We start from the raw sequence: 20,236 nt of genomic DNA, 5'->3' as shown, positions 1-20,236 counted from the left end.
CAATGACCCCACTGTTATTGGCAGAATCTCAGATGGCGATGAGGAGGAGTACAGGAGTGGGATAGATCAGCTGGTTGAGTGGTGTCACAATAACAAACTCACACTCAACATCAGCAAGACCAAGGAATTGATTGAGGACAGGAAGGGGAAGTCGGGAGAACACACTGAGGGGTCAGCGGTGGAAAGGGTGAGCAGCTTCAAGTTCCTGGGCATTAACATCTTGGAGGATTCACAACGAAGGCACGCCAGTGGCTCTATTTCATTAGGTGATTGAGGAGATTTGGTCTGTCAAAGACGCCTGTAAATTTCTATAGATGTGCAGTGGAGACCATTCTGACTGGTCACATCACAGCCTGGTATGGAAGCTCCAATGCAGAGGATTGCAAGAGGTTGTAGATTCAGCCAGCTCCATCATGGGCTCAACCCTCCACACCATGGAGGACAGCTTCAAGAGGCGGTGCATTAAGAAGGTGGCATCCATTGCGAAGGACCCTCACCATCCAGGACATGCCTTCTTCTCAGGGAGGAGCCAAAGGAGCCTGAAGACCCACACTCAACGATTCAGAAACAGTTTCTTGCCCTCCACCATCAGATTTCTGAACAATCTACGAACACTACCTCGTTATTCTTTTTTTTTGCATTATGTATTTCATAATTTCTAGTAAATTTTATGCCTTTTCACTGTACTGCTGCTGCAAAACAACAAATTTCATGTCATACAAGTCAGTATAACAAATATGATTCTGATATCTACAACCCATAAGAGGTCATTATTTTGTTGAAGGTACCCATTTTAATGTTGTTGCAGCTCTACTAACTAATCATGCCAAAAGAATGTATTACGTTTATTATAAACCCTACATAGCTTTCAAGAAGTCATCAATTGTCCCTCAGCCAATAAAGCACTTATGAAATAAAACAGAAAGTGCTGGAAATACCCAGTAGGTCAGACAGTATTTATGAAGGGAAGGTTTCCCTATCCATGGATAGAAAGCATTTTCAGGATTTTCTGCCTTATTTCAAATTTCCAGCAACAGCAGTATTTGGCATTTGAAGTACTTTTGAGATCTGTTCACAGTGGTAATGCAAGAAATGTGGCAACAATTTACTTGAACCAACTCCCACATGGATATAATTGCCCTAGATCATTGATTTTATTTTGGTTGGTGTCAGACTATTAAGCAAAATTTTATCATTTCAAAGAAGTTTAACGGGACCTTTTCAATTGCCAAGGCCAAAAAGAACCAAATTAATACATCATACAAAATAGGCATCTGCAATATTGCAACGCTCACGTATTATTGCACTCTAGCATCTGTCCACCTTCTCTGCTCAGCTTCCTGGAATTGGGCTTGAATCTATAACCTGCTGAATAAGAACTGAAAATGATACATCGAGCAAAGATGGTCCAATTTTTAATCAGGTCTTGAAGTTCACCTTCGATTCAGACACGTATGGCAAGCATAGTATTTTAAATTAGGCGGATGTAGGCTCAGGGGTGGGGGAAGAGGAGGAGGGAAAGAAAATGGACAGGGAACAGAAGCCTCAGTTTTCTGTACTCTGGATCTTCTTGCAGCTACTTGATGATATTTCACCACACTGATGCCATTTCTTCCGTAATTATTATACTCCTGAAAATTTGCAACAACCACACTTATGACATTTTATTACAGGAATTCTTTTGGAGCTCTTCCTGGAAACTGGGAACCTGCCTAGTTTAAAAATGATACGACCCAAGAAGAAACAAAATGATCAACAATACCAGTAGTTGCAGGTTCTAGAATGAGTTGCCTTAGATAGAAGATTAAAAGGCAATAGATTGAGAATTCACTTCCAGAATGAACGGTTGAGCCAGAAACCATAGCAACATTCAAGATTTCATGGGACTGACAGAAGAACTGAGATGAGATAAAGTAAATGAAGCAGAACTGAGCTTGGCTAGAGGGTTAACACTGGCATGGGCTGGTGGGTCAAATGGCCTGTTCCCACATACAAATGGAGGCAAGTTGCTCAAGTAAAGCACTGTCCTATTTTGCTATCTTGTTTGTGTTACACCTGAGTGGGAGTGCTCACTGAACAAATATTTGAGTTCTGAAATCAGAATAAGTATTCCATTGGCCAGGTCAGATTCTTTCAGTACATGATACTTGGCATAAAGTATCAGACTCGTGAATATTGCAAAACCTACAATATTTCCCATCCTCTGCCATGGAAACTGCAAAGAGCAAACCTGAATTTAATTCATTGCAAGAATCCAACAGAATATTTTGCATATCTAGTTCAAATGAATCTCTTGTAGTTTAAAATAGAAGCAGAGGAATTCAGACTCCACACAAGCAAAAAATGAAGTTATCAATCAACTAGAACACAATTGTGAATCTAGAAGACATTTTAAATGTTCAACATAGAGAATATCTATTTGTAATACCTATTGTCAATTGCTTATGTTGCTAACCTTTCAGTTTCTGAAGCATTACACACTTCCAATATCTACATGTCGCTGCTAATAGCTTCTACATTTGACAAAATGACTTCACTTGTGGTATTAGAAAAGCTAGAGTGATAAAATAATTACCATTTTCCTTGAAAGTTGCTGTTCAACCCAGAAAGCTGGAAATAAACCAAACTATCAGAAAATGAGAACAGAGAGCCAAACTGATATTGGAGAAGAAAAAACTCGATGTAGCAACAACAAAACTACCAGCAGGAATGCACACTTTCACATTTTTTCTATTCCCCATTTAAAAAAAAAGTAAATTGACCAAGATGAGAAAATTAAATTAAATGCCTTTCTTCCAAATTGCAACAGCTCTAATCAGATCCCCCAGGGAAAGTCATGGAGGTCTGTTTCACCAATAGTAGATCACACAGTAGCTTCAATGGAAGTTGACGACAGTTATAGGCTGCTATTCATAATGCTACATGAAACTCAAGGCCCGAGACAAAGCTCTTGACTGAGGCTAGTCATTTTGAAAAATGCCCAACGTTTGCCTGATGGCAATCAGCATCCTCCAGCTGCACTTCTGTCTCATTGGGCTGCTTGCCATGTATGCTGTCCCTGCTGTAGGTTTGCCAACATTCTCTAGGAAATCACAAGATATTTGGAACTTCTCAAAAGGAGTGCCATAGTTACGTCATCAGAAGCCCTGAGATTGGATTAGACTCCCCTGCTCTTTCCAATCCCACCATAGGGCATCTCTCACCCCTCCCACAGAAAGGATTATTTTCCAGCCTTTTTCAAAAGCGTCATTTGTCCATTTTTTTCCTTACTCTACAATAGCTCAGCATTTCCTGGCCCTCACCATAGTTAGAACAAAAAAGTATGGTTATCCTCATACTTTTAGCTAAGGGCCAGCATGCAAGGCATCCAAGTTTGCTGAGGGCCTGAAAATAGGTGACAGCATGCTGCAGTGAGGATATTTGGATTCTGCAACCAAACATAGATAGGTTGTGTGAAGGGGGGCAAAACTTGACAAATGGAAAGTGCGAGGTCATGTACGTTGTTAGGAGAAACCAAAAGGCAGATATATAACCCAAATGGAAAAAGTCTGCAAGAGGGCAGAGGGATTTAGGAATTCTTGTGCATGAATCACAAAAAGTTAGCGTGCAGATGTAGCATATAGTTAGGAAGGTAAAAGACATATTGACCTTATTGCAAGTAGGTTGTTTAAAAATAGAGTACATTACAATAGACAGGTGTTGCTCAGACCACACCTGCAATATTGTATACAGTTGTAGTCCCCTTATCTAAAAGGATATACTGACATTGGAGTCAGTCCAGATGAAATTCACCAGGCTAATTCCTGGGATGCCTCAGCTCCAGTTCATTCCTGACCTCCAGTCCTGTCTATGTGGAGTTTGCATATTCTCCTTGTAACTCTGGATTTCCTCAAGTGCTCACATCTCCTCCCACATTCCAAAGATGTGTGGTCAGTCAGTTAATTGGCCACTACAAAATGCACCGACCGTTTAAGTGATAGAACTTGCAGGGAATTGAGGAAAATATGGGGAGAATAAAATAGGATTGGTAGATAAATGATAGTCAGTGCAGAATTAATGAGCCAAAGGGTCCATCTTTGTCAACGAATGGCTAAAAATGCTGGATCTGTATTCTTTGAAGTTTAAAAGTATGAGGAGTTATCTCAACGAAACAATAAAGATCCTAAGGAGGTAAGACAAGGTAGATGTTGAGATGATTGCATGAGTGGGAGAGTCTTGAACAAGAGGACCAAGCTACAAGTGAAGCAATCATTTAAAACTGAGGTGCATTGGAATTTCTTCTCAGAGGGTGGTGAATCGCCAGAATTCTCTACCCGAGGTCTGTGGAGGTGAGAACATGAAGTATTTAAAGAGGTAGATAATTTTCTTTGAATTATCAATGATAAAGTGTAGATCAGTGACCATATTGAATTGAAGGGCAGGCAGCCTACTCCTGCTCCCATTTTCTCATGGGTGTCATTTCTATACATACATTTGCCATTTACTTCCTTCACTGTTTGCTTGTTCCTTTCCATTGTCTTCTTCTTAAACCTACGCCTTATATCAGGTTTTTTTTTTAAATTTCCTTCTCAGTATGACGTACAAGTCATGAGCACCACTAGATTAAAAAAAAGGTTTGGAAGCATGTTCTGCCACACCTCAAACAAACCTAGTGGTAATTCATCCTTCTGAAGTCCATAGAATGTTACATTGTGCAATGTAGTTGCCTTTTTTTAGGGCTGTCATGACAGCAAGACAGGAACAATAATCAAAAGTACCTCAATAAGTTGTTATTTATTTTAAATATTTGAACAATGCACAAATTATTTTATTTATAAAGGCAAGACCTCATTTACATAAATGAACAGAAGCTATAAGGTTTTATGTTCATCCTCAGTTTTTCAGGTCCACAGAACTTACTTTTATATTACATACAATCATTTACTTTTGAAGTCCATAACAGGCAAACATGGTAATCAATGTTCACCCAAAGATCCAACCAGAAGCCATGGGACATATATCTAGCTAACTTGTTTGTAATGTTAACTGAAGGATAATTATTGGCCAAAGCAGAGCTGTTGTGTTAATCTTCCAATAGTACCTGGGATTACTTTCATTCTACTAAAAAGAACAGTTTAACATCACAGTCAAAAGCAGCATCAGTTCCAGATTTGCTAAAATTCCCTGACCTATGTCTGATTCACTGAGCAATCTCTCTCTCTAATTATGCCAAGTTAATTAAAGTTCCAAGTTCATTTTCTCTGGTTATGGTATCAACAGATCCAGAGACTGAATAACATCTTGTTATCTGGCTTCTAGAATGCCCTCTTTTGAGTTAGGCAATTTACTAAAGAATGTATGCTGCAATGACATGACCTGAAGCTTACAACATCTCTTTATACTCGCACTTTACTGGCAGTGTTTAAGTCGTAGTACCATAAATACAGTTATCAAGTTAACGTGGTGGGTAAGCCGCTATATGAAATATCACCAACTCATGTAAATTCAAAACTTCTGGAATGTATCAAAGATCATTCAAACAATTGACCATTTACATAAAATATCAAACGATCCAAATCTGCAGAACAGTGTTCCCGTATGAGTTTGCACATCACTGGGATAAGGTGGTAGACTGGGTTTGCCGAGTAATAAAACAGGCAATGTTTTAAGTCGAACTTCTTGCTCTCCGCCTCTCCTTCCGTTTCCTCCTCCTCCTCCTCCCCCCAAAAACTTGCTTATATACCTCTGGAATTGCAAGTCCTGAGATGACATTCTTGTTCCTATTCTTTACTTGAGACTCCTGTTACTAGCTCCATCATATGGCAGTGGGCGAGTGGAGAAGGAGAGGGGGGTTGGGTGGTGAGTGGGTGAAGAAACATCACTCTAATCCTAGTCTCATCACAAGATCTTCCATACATTTTTCACCTTAAACTCAAGCATCAATTGGGAACAGGAACTCTGGCTGAACTAATCTGCTCTCACTGCAATGATACAAAGGGCATGCCACACCAAGTGATGTCAGGTGATTCATTCTCATCTGAGCAGCACAACTGGAACTGTCCTTAAGTGATTCAGATCCACATTAGGTTATCAATTCCACCAACAAAAGCAACTGGGTGGAGAGGTTAGAAGAAATTAATTAATACCTTGAATTAAATCCCTTCCAAATATAAATATGTCAATTATTGAAAATCCAAAATAGTTCCTTTTTTCCTTCACACAGCATAATAAAATGATTAAGAATAATCTTACTTATATACAAGTTATTTTTACTTATTTTTCTGAAGCACAGCCACAGCATAATAAAATGATTAAGAATAATCTTACTTATATACAAGTTATTTATACTCATTCTTCTGAAGCACAGCTATTTTAGGTTGCTGCTCTCTGAAGTTAAACCTTATTTGAAACTTTTCCTGTATTATTTTATCCATTGACCTCTTTGCAATTGAGGTCAATCTATTATCTAGGTTGTTCCCATGGAAAAGCCAGTGATGAAGCTGAAAGAATCAAATACAGAACTGCAGAGCAGCAAATACCTTCAGTGTCTCCTTCAGCCACTTCCACTCTACTGTGTTACTAGATAACTGTCAAGGAAAATCAGATTCCACATTGGATATTACCATGAAAACTTGTCCCAAAAGTGCTCAATCTCCAGGTCTACTATACTGACAATGGAGGCCTTGAAATCTGTGGACAGGTTCTGAATAAATAATGCAAAAGCAAGGGCTCAGCATATACAAAAAAGAACAATCAGAGAAAGCAGTCGTTTCCTGTTTAAATCACACCAAGTGTCCTACCTCACAGCTCTGAAGTGGCCCCAAACAAAATCTTGTGCACTGTTTACAGCGGCAACCACAGTACAGCACCTCACTCAACCCCAATGCAACCTTTGGTAATGCTGACCACAAACCATGTGCCATTACCTAGTACTGTCTGGCTCACCTCCATTTTAACCTCAGTGAAACTCATAACTGCAAATGCTGAAAATCTGAACTAAAAAAATGCAAAATGCTAGAAAAACCTCAGGTCAGGCAGCATCTGTGGAAAGAGAACAGAGCTAATGTTTCAGATCTTTGATTTGATGAAGAATCTTCAATCCAAAGCTCAATTTCTCTTTCCACAGATGCTGCCTGACGTGCTGGGTGTTTCCAGCATTGTCTGCTTTTATTCCTTTTTAACCATTATCTCAGCCATAGGACCTCCACTAGGGCCTTTTCTCTGCAACCCCATACTGCAGCTTCTGGAATTCTACAAAGGGTTACTCTCGGCAATCTTCCCTCCTGACCCTTTTCAGTTGAGGGATGCTCTAGAAGGCTTCACTCAAAAACATGAGATCAGATTCCACTTGTGTGTAGTTGACATCTGGCTCTTTAATAGCTTCACTGCTCCAACGTTGTCAAGCCACTTAACTGATTTTAAGTCAGGCATCGAGCACAATTTCCTCCAAATAAAATTTGAAAAGTTCATCTTCAAACCATGCTCTATATTTTTGTCATTGATTTTCCTGACTGATATCTCAGATTTAAGTAAATTATTTTCAAACTTAGCTTCCTATTTGACCAGGCAGAGAGTTTCTGATCCTTCCCCAAATACTTTTAGTCAAAGGCTGCCTATTTCCACCTCAGTAATATTGCTCACTTCTTCTGTTTGAAACCTGCAAACAAACCTTCATCATTCCGGCATTCATAAATATTTTAAACTGCACCAAATAGGCTCCAATCTTTGCAACTTTTCCAAGTCTCAGCTCCTAAGCAAACATTGATTAACTTACCCAAGTCGATGCCTGGACATGCTCAGTACCCCAGCACCAAAATGTTAAATTCACATTCAGCTATTTAAATACCTCACGTTTTATTTTGCCTCTCTAAATCTCTTAACCTTCCAACTGTCTAAATCTAGCTTCTTTGCTCAGACTTGTGGTCTCTCCTCCCAATTTCTCCCTTTCCTCATTTGATGTTTTTTGGTTACACTTCTGAAAAACTTCAACTGCTTAACATCTGTATAAATCTTTCATTATACATCTCTCCATATATTCCAAGTGTTTCATACAAGTCATCACTTTGTAGAAAAGAGGCTGCTTTTCAACTCACAGGGCACAGCTGCCACTTTACACAAGACAATGGCATACAACCAGTGATGAGATATATTTAGTCGATCTACTTCTGATATCCTTTTTGAGTGAAGAATTTTGGCCAAGTAAGCAAGCTTTTGGTCTTCTTATAAAGATTTAAGATAATGGAGCAAAAAACAATCTGCAGGAGGAACTCAGCAGCTCAAGCAGTATCTGTTGGTGGTGCTGGGTGGGGGGGGGGGTGCGGGTGAGGGAAGAGAAGGAGGAATTGTTGACATTTTGGATCAAAACCCTGCATCAGGACTTCCCCCCCCCCCCCCATAGATGTTGCTCAACCCAGAGTTGATCCAGCAGATTGTTTCTCCAGATTCCAGCACCTGCAGTCTCGAGTCTCCATTTAAGACAATAGACTGGACTAAACTCAAGCAAAGACATGGTCCTAGCACTCAATGTTTAAAAAGACACAGCGAAAATCCAACCTGACAAATACCAGGCCCAAAATCCAGTAACTGATCCACACAACATGCACCCCAAATCAGTTCACCTGTGAGTTTGTACATTACCTTCTCAATCTTGGTTACCACATAAATAAAACAAAATAAGCATTTTAATGCAAGGATAGCCAACTGTGGTTCATCAGTCACATGCAACTCTTTTGCAGTTGGCCTCTTAAAGTGTAAATGTACTCTTTGGCACTAACTTCTGCAGACACACAACAGCACATGGTTCCTGCTAATTTGGGCTGCCAGACAATAAAACACACAACACATGTAGCAATGGACTAAGAATCTGACTGATGCACTCAAACTGGATTCAGCCTTTGTGGAGAATGCAGGTGGGGTGTTGGCCATCTTCCTACAGAACGCAGGGCCTGCGCAACCCAGCTGTTTGTGTCACATTCATCCTTCAGTAAGAAAACCAGAAAAACAACTGGAAACTCATTTGTTATTTTATGGACTATTGCTGGCACCAGATATCCTGACGGGAGACTTGTTCCAAGTGACAGGAGACGTCCATTTCAACCCTTCCAGTTCACAGGGCTACCTCATCCCCCGACTACTTTTCCCTCTCATCTATTCTCCCCACATTCCCATCAATTGCTCTTGGTTCTCCCACTCACCTACACACTTGGGAAATTACAGTGGCCAATTAGCCTACCAATTCGCACGTCTTTGGGAACGTGGGAAGAAAACAGGAGCGCCCGGGGGGGAACCTATAAGGTCACAGGAACAACGAACAAACTCCAGAACAAAACCAGAAAATGCTGGAAAGGTAAGGCCGCATCTATGGGAAGAGAAACGGAGTCAACGAACTGAAAAGGTGGTGTGCTCACGAATGGTCTCCGACCTAATCTCTCCCCACAGATTGCGGCCTGACCTGCTGAGTATTTCCAGCATTTTCTGTTTTTGTTTTGGATTTCCAGCATCTGATTTTATTTTCATGTACAAAGTTCACACAAGCAGCACCATCTGTCACAACTGAAGCCGAGCTACTGAAGCTGTGATCTGCGCCATTGTGCCGCACTTGTTAGATGGAACATTGCAGAAAGGAACGAACAATCTAGACCGGACAACACAACATTTATCCTCTGAAAGCAATTCCAGTTTCCAGAAGATGTACGGACGGGATGGAGAACCATCAGGCTTCCCGCTCTACCAATAACGACAAGATGCTGCACGTGTGTGATAAGCCTCTTTCTATGGATTTTTGTAAGGTAAATTGTTAGCAAATAAAAACAAAGACAAAAATATATTCTTCTTGCTGTTCTCGAACTTCCAAATATTACTGGACGTGCCTCCTGAGGTCAGTTGATATGGTTACTCTCTCCCAGGGTGACGAGAAATTGGTGGTACAAGTGATGCCATCACTGACACCTCTGAACACCCAGTTCAGGAACGACAGTGAGCAGAGTGAACTCTCTTCCTGCCAGCTGTTTTGGTCAAGAGCTTATTGCCTGGGGCAAACAATCAGACGAGTTGCAAATGACTTTTAATTAGTTCTATTTATAGAGAAAGGTACACGTAACGCAGCTCAGAATATTTGGTTCTGTTCAGAAACATATAAAATAAACGATAACATGTTAAATAAAGTGCTTTTTAATGGTTAAAATTGACCCCTTGTTGAAAGTTATCACCTTGACATACACGCCCTTGAACAGAGTACAATTCGCAAAGGTTCTAAGCCTCTGGTGATAGTAAGAACCATTGTAGAGTAGGTCAACTTTTTAAAGTGACAGGCAGCCTGGATTTAACAAATCCTCTCAGTTCCGCTTGCAGATAATTACCCCCACTTTAACTCCTGCTATATTATATGGGCATGTACCATCACCAAGCCCAGATTCATCTTCACGCCATTTCATCCGCAATTTACCCTCTCTAAAACAACTTCTGTGATCCACGCTTTAAACTGACAGCATCACAATGACCTCTCACAGTGGGCAACTCACCCGACAAGGCTGGAAGGTGAGATTTATCGAGGGATTAACGTTAAGAAAAAAAATGCGCATTGTACATTACAACGTAGCCCAGTTAGACAGTAAGAAAAACCTCAGTAACATTTCTTAAGACAAGGTTCCATCACTCACCTATCTTCCCCAAACTGGCCACCAGGATCCATACTGCTATAACGTAAGGGGCTTGGACATGTTCCCAATGGAAGGAGACAATGTGAAAGCCAGGCTGGTGACCATCCGTCTCATTACCTCCGTGAGACTCGCCGTGTTCGGCGTCGCTCTGGGGATGCGCTTCCTCTACCGAGTGGCAAGGCACCGGATAGCAGAGCAACAACCCAAGACCCGTCAGCAAGGCACACCTGGCCGCAAACTCGCTCCTGTCTCTCCCCATCTCCTTCCGTGAGTGTGACTCTATGTGTGTGTCTGCTTTTGACGAGATCCTGAGTGAAACCGGTTCCGAATACTCGAACCAGCCCTCCCAGCCGCTCTATTATAATCTCGGCCAATTAAATGTGGGGGGCGAGTCAATTTGCAAGTCAACTAAAACACCAGGGGACGAGGCGGAGGCAAAGGAAGGGGGGTGGCTTTCATTTTCACACTTCATCGTCTATGTCAAATAACGTATAATTAAACACATCGTTCCACAAGCTGTCAGCAGTGTGGGCATCCTAAAATGTAGTTTTACACCGCTCCTGCGCTTATCTCTCGTCACATTTTTCGTTCTTGGATACTTTTAACTTAAAAAGGGCATTGCCTTCAGGAGAAGAACTCTTCAAATACTTCGTCTGCCGCGCGTCTAATTCCAACCATGCCATAAGGTTCGGTTAAACAACTCACACCCGTAACATTCGAGCACAAAATTGTTAAAGTATTAAAGAAACATTCAAATTTGTGAGAAAGGAAGAACCTTGAAAATGGTGGGAAATGTGAAAATCGCAACGGAGATATTTGGGAAATGAAACACAGAAGTCAGAAAGGAAAGAAGGAAACTAATAACAAATGAACTTGCTCCGCAACTATCCATTGAGTCATATAGATCCCACACAGGTAGACCGGTTTGATCAACTGTGTGCGCTGAGTTCTATTACAGTCTAAACTCTGGAATTTCGTCCCTCAGCTTCTCTGGCCATTTGTCATCGCCCGCTCCCCCTTTGAATAGTCCCTCTTTGACCAAACTTTTGATTACCTGCCTTAATATCTCCAAAAACAAAAGTTAGTGTCAATTTTGGGGCTGATTATTTTTTTAATGACAACAAAGATGTTGTATGAAAGAATGGACGTTTCAAGGGGTTTCAAAATCCTTGGATCTGGGAAAATGGGGGAAACATGCCCAACCTTTTGGGAAGTGTGTACACACTGAATGTCGGCAGGGTTCAGCTCAGCTGTGATAGGTTTTTATTTATTTATTCAGGGATGTGAACACCCTGCAAAACTAGCATTTATTGTCCATGTCTAATTACCCTTTAATTGAGTGACTTGCTTGGTTACTTCACACAGTTGTTAAGAGTCACATACAGGCCAGACAAGGGAAGAATGCTAGACTTCCTTCCCTGATGGATATTAGTGAACCAGATTGCTTGTTACATAAATCCACCAACATAAATGCTGACTTTTATTCTGTATTTTAGTGAATCACTTGGACTTAAATTTCTCAGCTGCTGCGGTAGGATTCACATTCATATTTCCAGATCATTAGCCCAGGGTTTTGGATGGTAGTCAAGTCAGTTAACCAAGACGCTATCATACCTCAAGGTCATCAGCCTTCCTCACTTCAAATACTCACCCATTAATTAACCAGGGGATGGTAGTGAGTCTCCAAAAACCACATCCATGATGCCTCAGCAAGAGTTGATTATAGCCATTTTCACACTGGACAGTAAAACCAACATTGTAAGTCATGCTGTCTTGACAGGAGCTTCATGGTCTTCTGTTCAATGAATCATAAAAACCTAAGGTTAAGAAGAAAACAAGAAAATAAGCCGGTTTAAATTACTTCCATATGCCAGGTCTCAGTCTATCCTTGTAGGTTGCAGCTACTTAAGTGTTTCAGGTGCTTTTTAAATATGATAAGGGTTTCAGCCTCCACTGCCCTTTCAGGCAATGAGTTACAGAACTCTACTTATTCCTAAAGCAAAATAAAATCTTCTCATTTTGTCTATCAATTAACATATCTATTCCCACAAGTGATGAATCTTTCTGACAATCAGACATAAAAGTAACAAATTTCTTACTGGTACAGTCATGTACTTTTTTATCAATACAATCATATCAAGAACAGAATGTTGGCCATTTTCTTTCCTGTATGCCACTACCAGCCTGTTTTGCCTGATTTTCATCTCTGTTATAAATGGAATTAGGTTGTTCCCCCTAACCCTGTCTAGGCTTCTAATAATTTCATACATTTCCATTAATTTTCCCCTCAATTTCCTTTGTTCCAAACAAAACAACCCCAGCCTATCATTAGCTCCTCATGACTGAACTTCTCTAGCCTTGGGAGTATCTGTATAACTTTCCACTGAACTTTATCTCGTGCAGAGCCTCTGTCATGTGATAACCAGAACTGTAATCTAGCTGGTGTTTTATATAGTTTTAGCATGACCCCTGAGCTCTTACATTCTGTTCCTCAGTCAACAAAGACTAGTGTCCTGAATGCCTCTTAATAAAGTCTAGTATTTCCTATGTCTTAAAGATTGGCAGTGAGGTTCATTGAGTGGGGAGAGAGATTAAGAGAGAGAGACTGAGAAGCTGACTGGTTTTCCCAGTATTACCAACACAAAAATATACCCAGATGACTCACTCATATACCTTATTGAGGGGAAAATATATAATATCTAAATCATGCAGAATGTGGAAAGAAAGTGAAAAGTTAAAATCATAATATTTACAACAGTTACAAAGTAGTCCAGTCCATTTGATGCCCACCAATCACAGAAGGCTTCAAGTGCAATGACTGATGCTCTCTATTGATCCAAGGACACCTAAAGAAAGATAAAGATTCGAGCAGCCTGGACAGTTGGATGGCTTCCTAGGACATTGTTTTCCTTTCCAATGATTTCAAAATCAGGTATTTGAGCTTCAATGCAAGGGGAAGGTGAAAAAAATCAGAAGGGATGTGATTTGTTGTTAAAGAGGATGCAAAATTAAAATCTAAGCAGAGGTGATAATGGATTCAGAGAAACACAAATGCTTTTTATGTCTAGATAATTGACATCCATAGGTTGGCTTTGTTTAATGAAATTCTAATTTTGTTGAAAAGTACAGATTAGAAGAAAAATAGCATCAGTGTATACAAAAGAGAATCTTAGACTGCTGTTTTAAAGCATATCACATATCTAGCAACAATCCTTTAAATCGTCAAAGATTGGATGGAAGAAAAGTATTAGCACTTCCATGGCACTTTTCACACCTTCAGGTGACTCCAAAGTACATTAATTAAATATTTTTAAAATGTGTTCGTTGTTCATATCAGAACAAGTGCAGCAGGTGATTTGCATTTAGCAAATATCCACAATAATCGGAATAACCAGAGCTGAGTGACGAGCTTTTCAGTTTCCCTTCCATCAGTTTAATAATCCAATCTATCCACTACCATGACTGTCATGTGTATAAGATCCAAAGCTACAAGTCACCAAGCCTCCTTTGATGCACATCCCAAACTCACAACCTCCAGCACCTTAAAGTCAAGGAAAAAGGAACACTATCATCTCCAAACAACATTCCAAGATGCATCTTCATTTGGTCAAGTTCCTGGAATTCCTGTCCTTAGAGAATTGCGGCAGCATGTTAAGCACAGACTGCAGTGATTCAGGAAGATGGCAGTCCATCATCTTCTCAAGGGCAATGAGTGAAGGCAAAATGATGCCAGCCTTGCTAGTGGAAGGAATGAAAAGAACATAATGACAAAGGGTAAGAAATAGGAGCAGGATTAGGCCATAAGGCCCCTTAAGCCTTTCTCCAACAGCCAGTAAGATCATGGCTGAAATGATCTGAGCCTCAGATCCACTATCTTCCCTGATACCTATGTCCTTTGACTCCCTGATCTTGGTTTAATAATTCAGCCTCTATTTTGGTAATGCTGGGCAATGGTAGAATATCTGCAGGCCATGGGCAATGTCATGTATACACTTGCAACACTAATGTTCCATTCATGGCTGTGATATTAATAGAGAGGGGACTTTCAAGTTGAGGATGGAATGGGGAAGCTGGTTTGTGTTGTGAGGGTGAACTCTGAAGTAAATTCAGAAGGTCAGAAGCAGCAACCTCAGCTCTGTTGAATCAGTTCACTTCCAGATTAAGCTGTGCAGTAGGCTTGAAGAATATTAGCATGAAATGATCTCAGATTTATTTGAAGGGACAGTGCAGAAATGAAAACTGGATGTATTCTGATTGGATAGTAGGTATGAAGAAAGTGCAGCACCCAAATTCCATGAACCAATGTCACAATTACAGTCAAATGCACTTAGAAATTCAATGGACATGCTTTTCCCCAGAAGTGGGTGAAGGAGGTGGGTGTTTGAAAACTCATGGCTCTCAGTGCATCCTCAGCCTTGAAAACAATGTAGTTTAGTGACCAAACCATGTCTTGGAAAATGAGTATATGTGCAAATAGTTGCTTTTGGTTAGGGCCCTGCCGCTTTCTCACCATCTTGCTAAGTGTTCTCCATCAGATCAAATCTCTCAACTAATAGACTATCAGCAACACATAAGCCTTCCTTTTTTTGTTCACTTCATCATGTTTGTCTGTTCACTACTGCTGCTTCAAAGCTCCAGAGATCTGGGTTCGATCCTCACCTTGTGGTAGAGTCTGTGTGGAATTTGCACATTCTCCCTGTGAGCACTTGGGTTTCTTCTCGGTGTTCCAGTTTCCTTGCACACCTAAAGACGTGCGGGTTGGTAGGTAATTGATACTGCAATTTGCCCCTAATGTAGGTATGTAACAGAAAAATAAGGTGGTGGGGGAGGGGTGTTAATGGGGATACAAGCGAGAAAACAGGATTAGTATAGTAGGTACTTGATGGTACAGTATAGATACAATGGGCCTTAAGGTTTGCTTCTGGGCTATATGACTCCACGACTATTGCCACTCATGCCAATCCTTACACAAAGTGTTGCATCCATCTCACAGTCACCTTCACCAAGTACATGTCTATTGGGGTTATTCTTAACCTTCATCCACAGGTGAGCACAAAATGGGAGGGGAAGGAGAAGGCTGGAGGTGGCCCACCACACACACTTATCTCACTGATGCAAAGTTAGCTGGTCCTGGAGTCAAATCACATATTTGTGATCTCTTAGCTGGCAACAGAATTACAAGTATCATTGACATATATATGAGAGCAGGGAAGACTGAATATGATAATTGTCAAGATTGTGACTTTGCAATGACTAATTCATAATCCTTTAATTGTCTTTCAGAACTCTCAAGCAAAAGTTGCAGGACATTCTTGTGGATGATTACTCAGAGGACTTCCTTCCTTCTGATGGTGCAATGCAACAACTTGTACAGTCAAGCACTGCATAAATACTTTTGATCACATGCATCCATTTAGACAGTTGAGATTTCATCTGGGTGTGGCAGATTTGACATTGAATTTCTCGGCCAATTGTCCATCACATACATTAAAGCATCACTTTCTAATGAGTCCACATCCACTATAACTCAGCCATGCAGGTGACACCTGCCTCCTTAAACAAGATGGCAGATGCCATATCTGTATTCTTACAAGCATCTCCCAATCTGATCTTGCAACTATGAAAGGGTCCAATGTTGAAAAAGCTGTATTGACAAACATGCATTCTGCTAAAAACATGTTAGGAAGAGCCAAGACTCTAGCTACAATAAATGAACATATATTAAGGTGGGGCAATGACAAGTTTAATTTCCTACTTAAATTGCTGTTCAAATTTACATCAGTTTCTCTTGTATTTCCCAAGCCCTGGAGGATGAGTTAAAAAAATTTGCAAAGACTGCATTGACATTTCCTTAGTACCCACATCCTGCTTTAATTAAAACCTTGACTTTGGTGTGTAGGTTCCTCTTTGGCATCCAAACATATATCCATTAAACTGGAAGTGGAGGCACTGGAACCAAGTTATACACCCACTACGAAAGCCAAACTCTTTAACTCACCACCAGCTACCAAGCCAACTATTCTTGGAAGTTAAAACTATCATGAACTCCTGAAAGTGCAGCACTCATTCAATACTGCACTGGCAGCCCAGACATTATGTTCAAACTCTCTAATATAGCCTCAACTGATGATAATCTCTGTCCCTCAGGCAACAGCCAGAGTGATTCATTAAATTAAATTACATGGTGGTAATTATAGTTATGATGGAAAAAAAATTACATCCTCAATCTCAAAGGAATCTCTGGCCATTGATTGCATAAAACAGAGAAGGAACATTAATGATGGCATCATCAGGATCCCACAGAAGCCCAGCATAAATGGCAGCAGGATTGAACCATCTATCAAATTATCCCCTTAAACTTTCTTCCCCACCTCTGGAAGAGTCTGCTGTTCTACAATGTCTCATCAACCACCTCAGAACCAAGAGAACTGCCAAAACAAGTCATCCTCAATCCCAAGGAACTGCCTAAAAAGATGAGGATTAATTTTGAGGATGACATAATCAGTTTTGTTCATTGATGAGATACAGTGCTCATTAATGTAAATGATACATTTACTTAAACATGCGACAAAAAATACTGGAAACTCCCAAAATGGTTATGTAGTATTTACGCAGGGGGAAAATGATCAGCATTTCAGGTCGTGATATCTCATCAGAACTGGAAAGAGATAGGAATGCATCTGGTGCTGAGTAAATACAAAATCAAGGAAAGAGGGAGGGCAAGAAAGAACAAAAGGGAAGGACGGTGATAGAATGAAACCAGGAAAGAATAAATGTCAATGGGGTGATCGTGTGAGGTACAAGGAGATGTTAATGGACATGAGGTAAAAAGAAGAGTAAATGGCATTGTAAAGTCCTTATCAACAGCTGCTATGTGATATTGTTGTTAATGTTGCCAGTTGAGGGTTGTAAAGTGCCTAAATGGAAAATGAGATGTTGTTTCTCAAGGTTCCATTCATCTTGTTTAAAATAGTTCAGGAGATCTAGGTCATACTGGGAATGGGGTGCAAAATTAAAATGGCAAGTAGTCAGATGACATGGGCAAAGGTGTTCAATAAAGTGATTATTATGACATTAGGTTTCACTTCAGTAAACCTACTTTATAATAGTATTATTATAATTTGGATACTGAAAATCCCAAAATCAGTCACTGAAACAAGACCTTTAGCACCATGTCAAGTATCCATCTGTACTAATCTCATATAACAACACTTGATCCAGGCCTTCCATGCCTTAGTGATTCAAATGCTTGTCTAAATATCCCCTAAACGTTATGAGAGTACCTGCCTCCACCACCATCTTAGGCAATGCATTCCAGATTCCAACCACCTTCTGAATGAAAAAGTACTTCCTCAAATCCCCTCTAAATCCTTACCCTAAACCTATGCCCCCTAGTTTTAGATAGTTCTGCTTGAAGGAAAAGTTTCCTAATATCTGACTTATATATGCCCCTCATAATTTTGTAAATCTATCAGTTCTTCCCTTAGCCTCCTCCACACCAAGGAAAACAAACCCAGCCTATTCAATCTCTCCTTGTAACCAAAATGTTCCATTCCAAGCAAGATCCTGATGAATCTCCTTTGCACCCTCTCCAGTGGAATTATGTCCTTCCAATAGTGAAGTGACCAGACTGTACACAATACTCCAACTGTGGCCTAACTAACAGTGTATAAAGTTGTATCATAACCACCCCCCCCCCCCCACCTCTTACATTCTGTGCCCCGGCTAGTGAGCCCTAATGAGGACAAGTATCCCAAATCCCTTCTTCACCATCTTATCGACCTGTGCTACCACCTTCAGGGACTTTGGACCTGTACATTAAGGTTCCTTGATTCCTCAAAACTCCCGAGACACCCCCACCGTTCATTGTTATGTTCTATCCTGACCAGTCCTCCCAAAGTACATCACTTCACACTTAACAGGGTTAAATTCCATCCACCATGGCTCTGCCCATCTTACCAACTGAGGAAAGTCATCTTGTAGCATATGACTACCCTTCTCACTTCAACAACTGGCTTCCTAAATTTACTGTACTAATTCCTACTCCTATAACCAGATAAGCACCATCTGGAAAAAAAGAATGATAAATAAAGGAGCTTAATGTGCACAACCTCAGGTAATTTCTCAAAGCCTGAATCTTCTCGATGCTACATCCTGTTATCAATATCCATTATACTCACTGCCCTACACCTTGATGTTAAAATTTCGATTCTTGTTCTCATATCTTGACATGGCCTGAAATATGGATTACATCCTGCATTTATGCTGCACTTTTCAAAGGAAAGCACCCTGTCTATTAAGAGGGACACCAGAAGGATGGACCAAAATACTGGTAAAGAGATATATTTTAAGAAGGACCTTGAAAGGAGAGGGAAGTCCAGAGGGTGAGACCAACACAAGTAAGATGAAAGAGAGATGGACAAGGAGATCTGAACTATCTGATTGGAGAGCTGGGGGGAATCATCAGGCTGGATGAGACTTCAATGACAAGAAACCCAAGGCCATGCAAAGTTGTAAATATTAGGATATATGGTCTAACTATGATAACAGGAACGAATGTGGATCAGCAAAGACAAGAATATTGGGTGAGGAAGACACAAGCAAAAGAAAACACGGGTAATAATAACAATGTTACAAAAACAGAAAACGCTGGGTGTACTCAGCAGGTTGGACAGATCTGTGAAGTAAGGAACAGAGTTAAAGTTTCAACAAAGAAATTATATTCAGCTAATAAAACACAATTTCTCAACCAAGTAAGTTTTAATGCCATCTAATTAATTTAATCTTAGTTGTGTCAGCTGTGGCTCAGTTTGCTCTCATCCAAGTTAGAAGTCTGTTGGTAAAAGACCCATTCAGAAGACTTGAGCACAAAAAACAAGGCTGACACTCTACTGCAGTTTTGAAAGAGACCTGCTCTGTCAGATATGTCATCTTTCAGATGAGACATTAAACTGAGGTCCACTCTGTCACCTCAAGGTGACATGAATGATCCCATGGTATAATTTCAAAGAAGAGCAGATCAATTGAGATCAATATTTATCTCTCACTCAGCATTAAAACAAATTATTTGTTCATTGTTATATTTCTTTTTCTGTGGAAGAGCAAATTGCCTGCTGCATTTCCCAGAACAGTGTCATCACTTCAAAAGTACTCACTGACTGTAATGAGCTCCAGGATATGAAAGATACTATAAGAGTGCATTTTTTTTCTTCTTTTCCTCAAGTGAAAATAATGTGATTATTAACATATAGGCCTTGTCCATTCTAGCCCATGCTACTGGTGGTATATAATTGATGTACTTAATGTGCTGACGTGATACCTTTGTGATGCCAGCAACTTTGATCACAGGAAGAGTCAGAATTTTTTAACAAATCATTTCTGGCTTCTTTTGTTTTCTGTCACAAAGCCAGTGAGAAGAAGGAGCTGGGTGTGAAATGACGCAGGATGGGAAATCAGTACTGCAGCCTTTCTGTAAAACACATACCTTTATATAAATGAGACAAATTGCAGGGTTAAATTTCTGACAAGAATCCATGTTGAGGAAGCATTAGTACTTATTCTGCTCTAATTTTATTTCTGTTTCCTGTTCCCCTTTCTTA

The 20,236-nt window shown here is 40.3% G+C and overlaps 1 protein-coding gene across 1 annotated transcript in view; it reads right to left on the bottom strand.

Annotated features, from left to right (window-relative positions):
* Positions 1 to 10,980, bottom strand: part of LOC127570615 (sodium/hydrogen exchanger 3) — a 112,735-nt gene extending 101,755 nt beyond the window's left edge. The window contains exon 1 of the mRNA XM_052016334.1: positions 10,638 to 10,980. Coding sequence (XP_051872294.1) covers positions 10,638 to 10,896 — 259 coding nt within the window. The 5' untranslated portion in view covers positions 10,897 to 10,980. The remainder of the gene's footprint in view (positions 1 to 10,637) is intronic.
* Between the last annotated feature and the right edge of the window lie 9,256 nt (positions 10,981 to 20,236).

This window comes from Pristis pectinata, chromosome 5 (genome assembly GCF_009764475.1).
Source record: "Pristis pectinata isolate sPriPec2 chromosome 5, sPriPec2.1.pri, whole genome shotgun sequence".
Classification (NCBI taxonomy): Eukaryota; Metazoa; Chordata; class Chondrichthyes; order Rhinopristiformes; family Pristidae; genus Pristis; species Pristis pectinata.
Note: the sequence above shows the minus strand (reverse complement) of the source record. Positions and strands in the feature narration are given on the sequence as shown.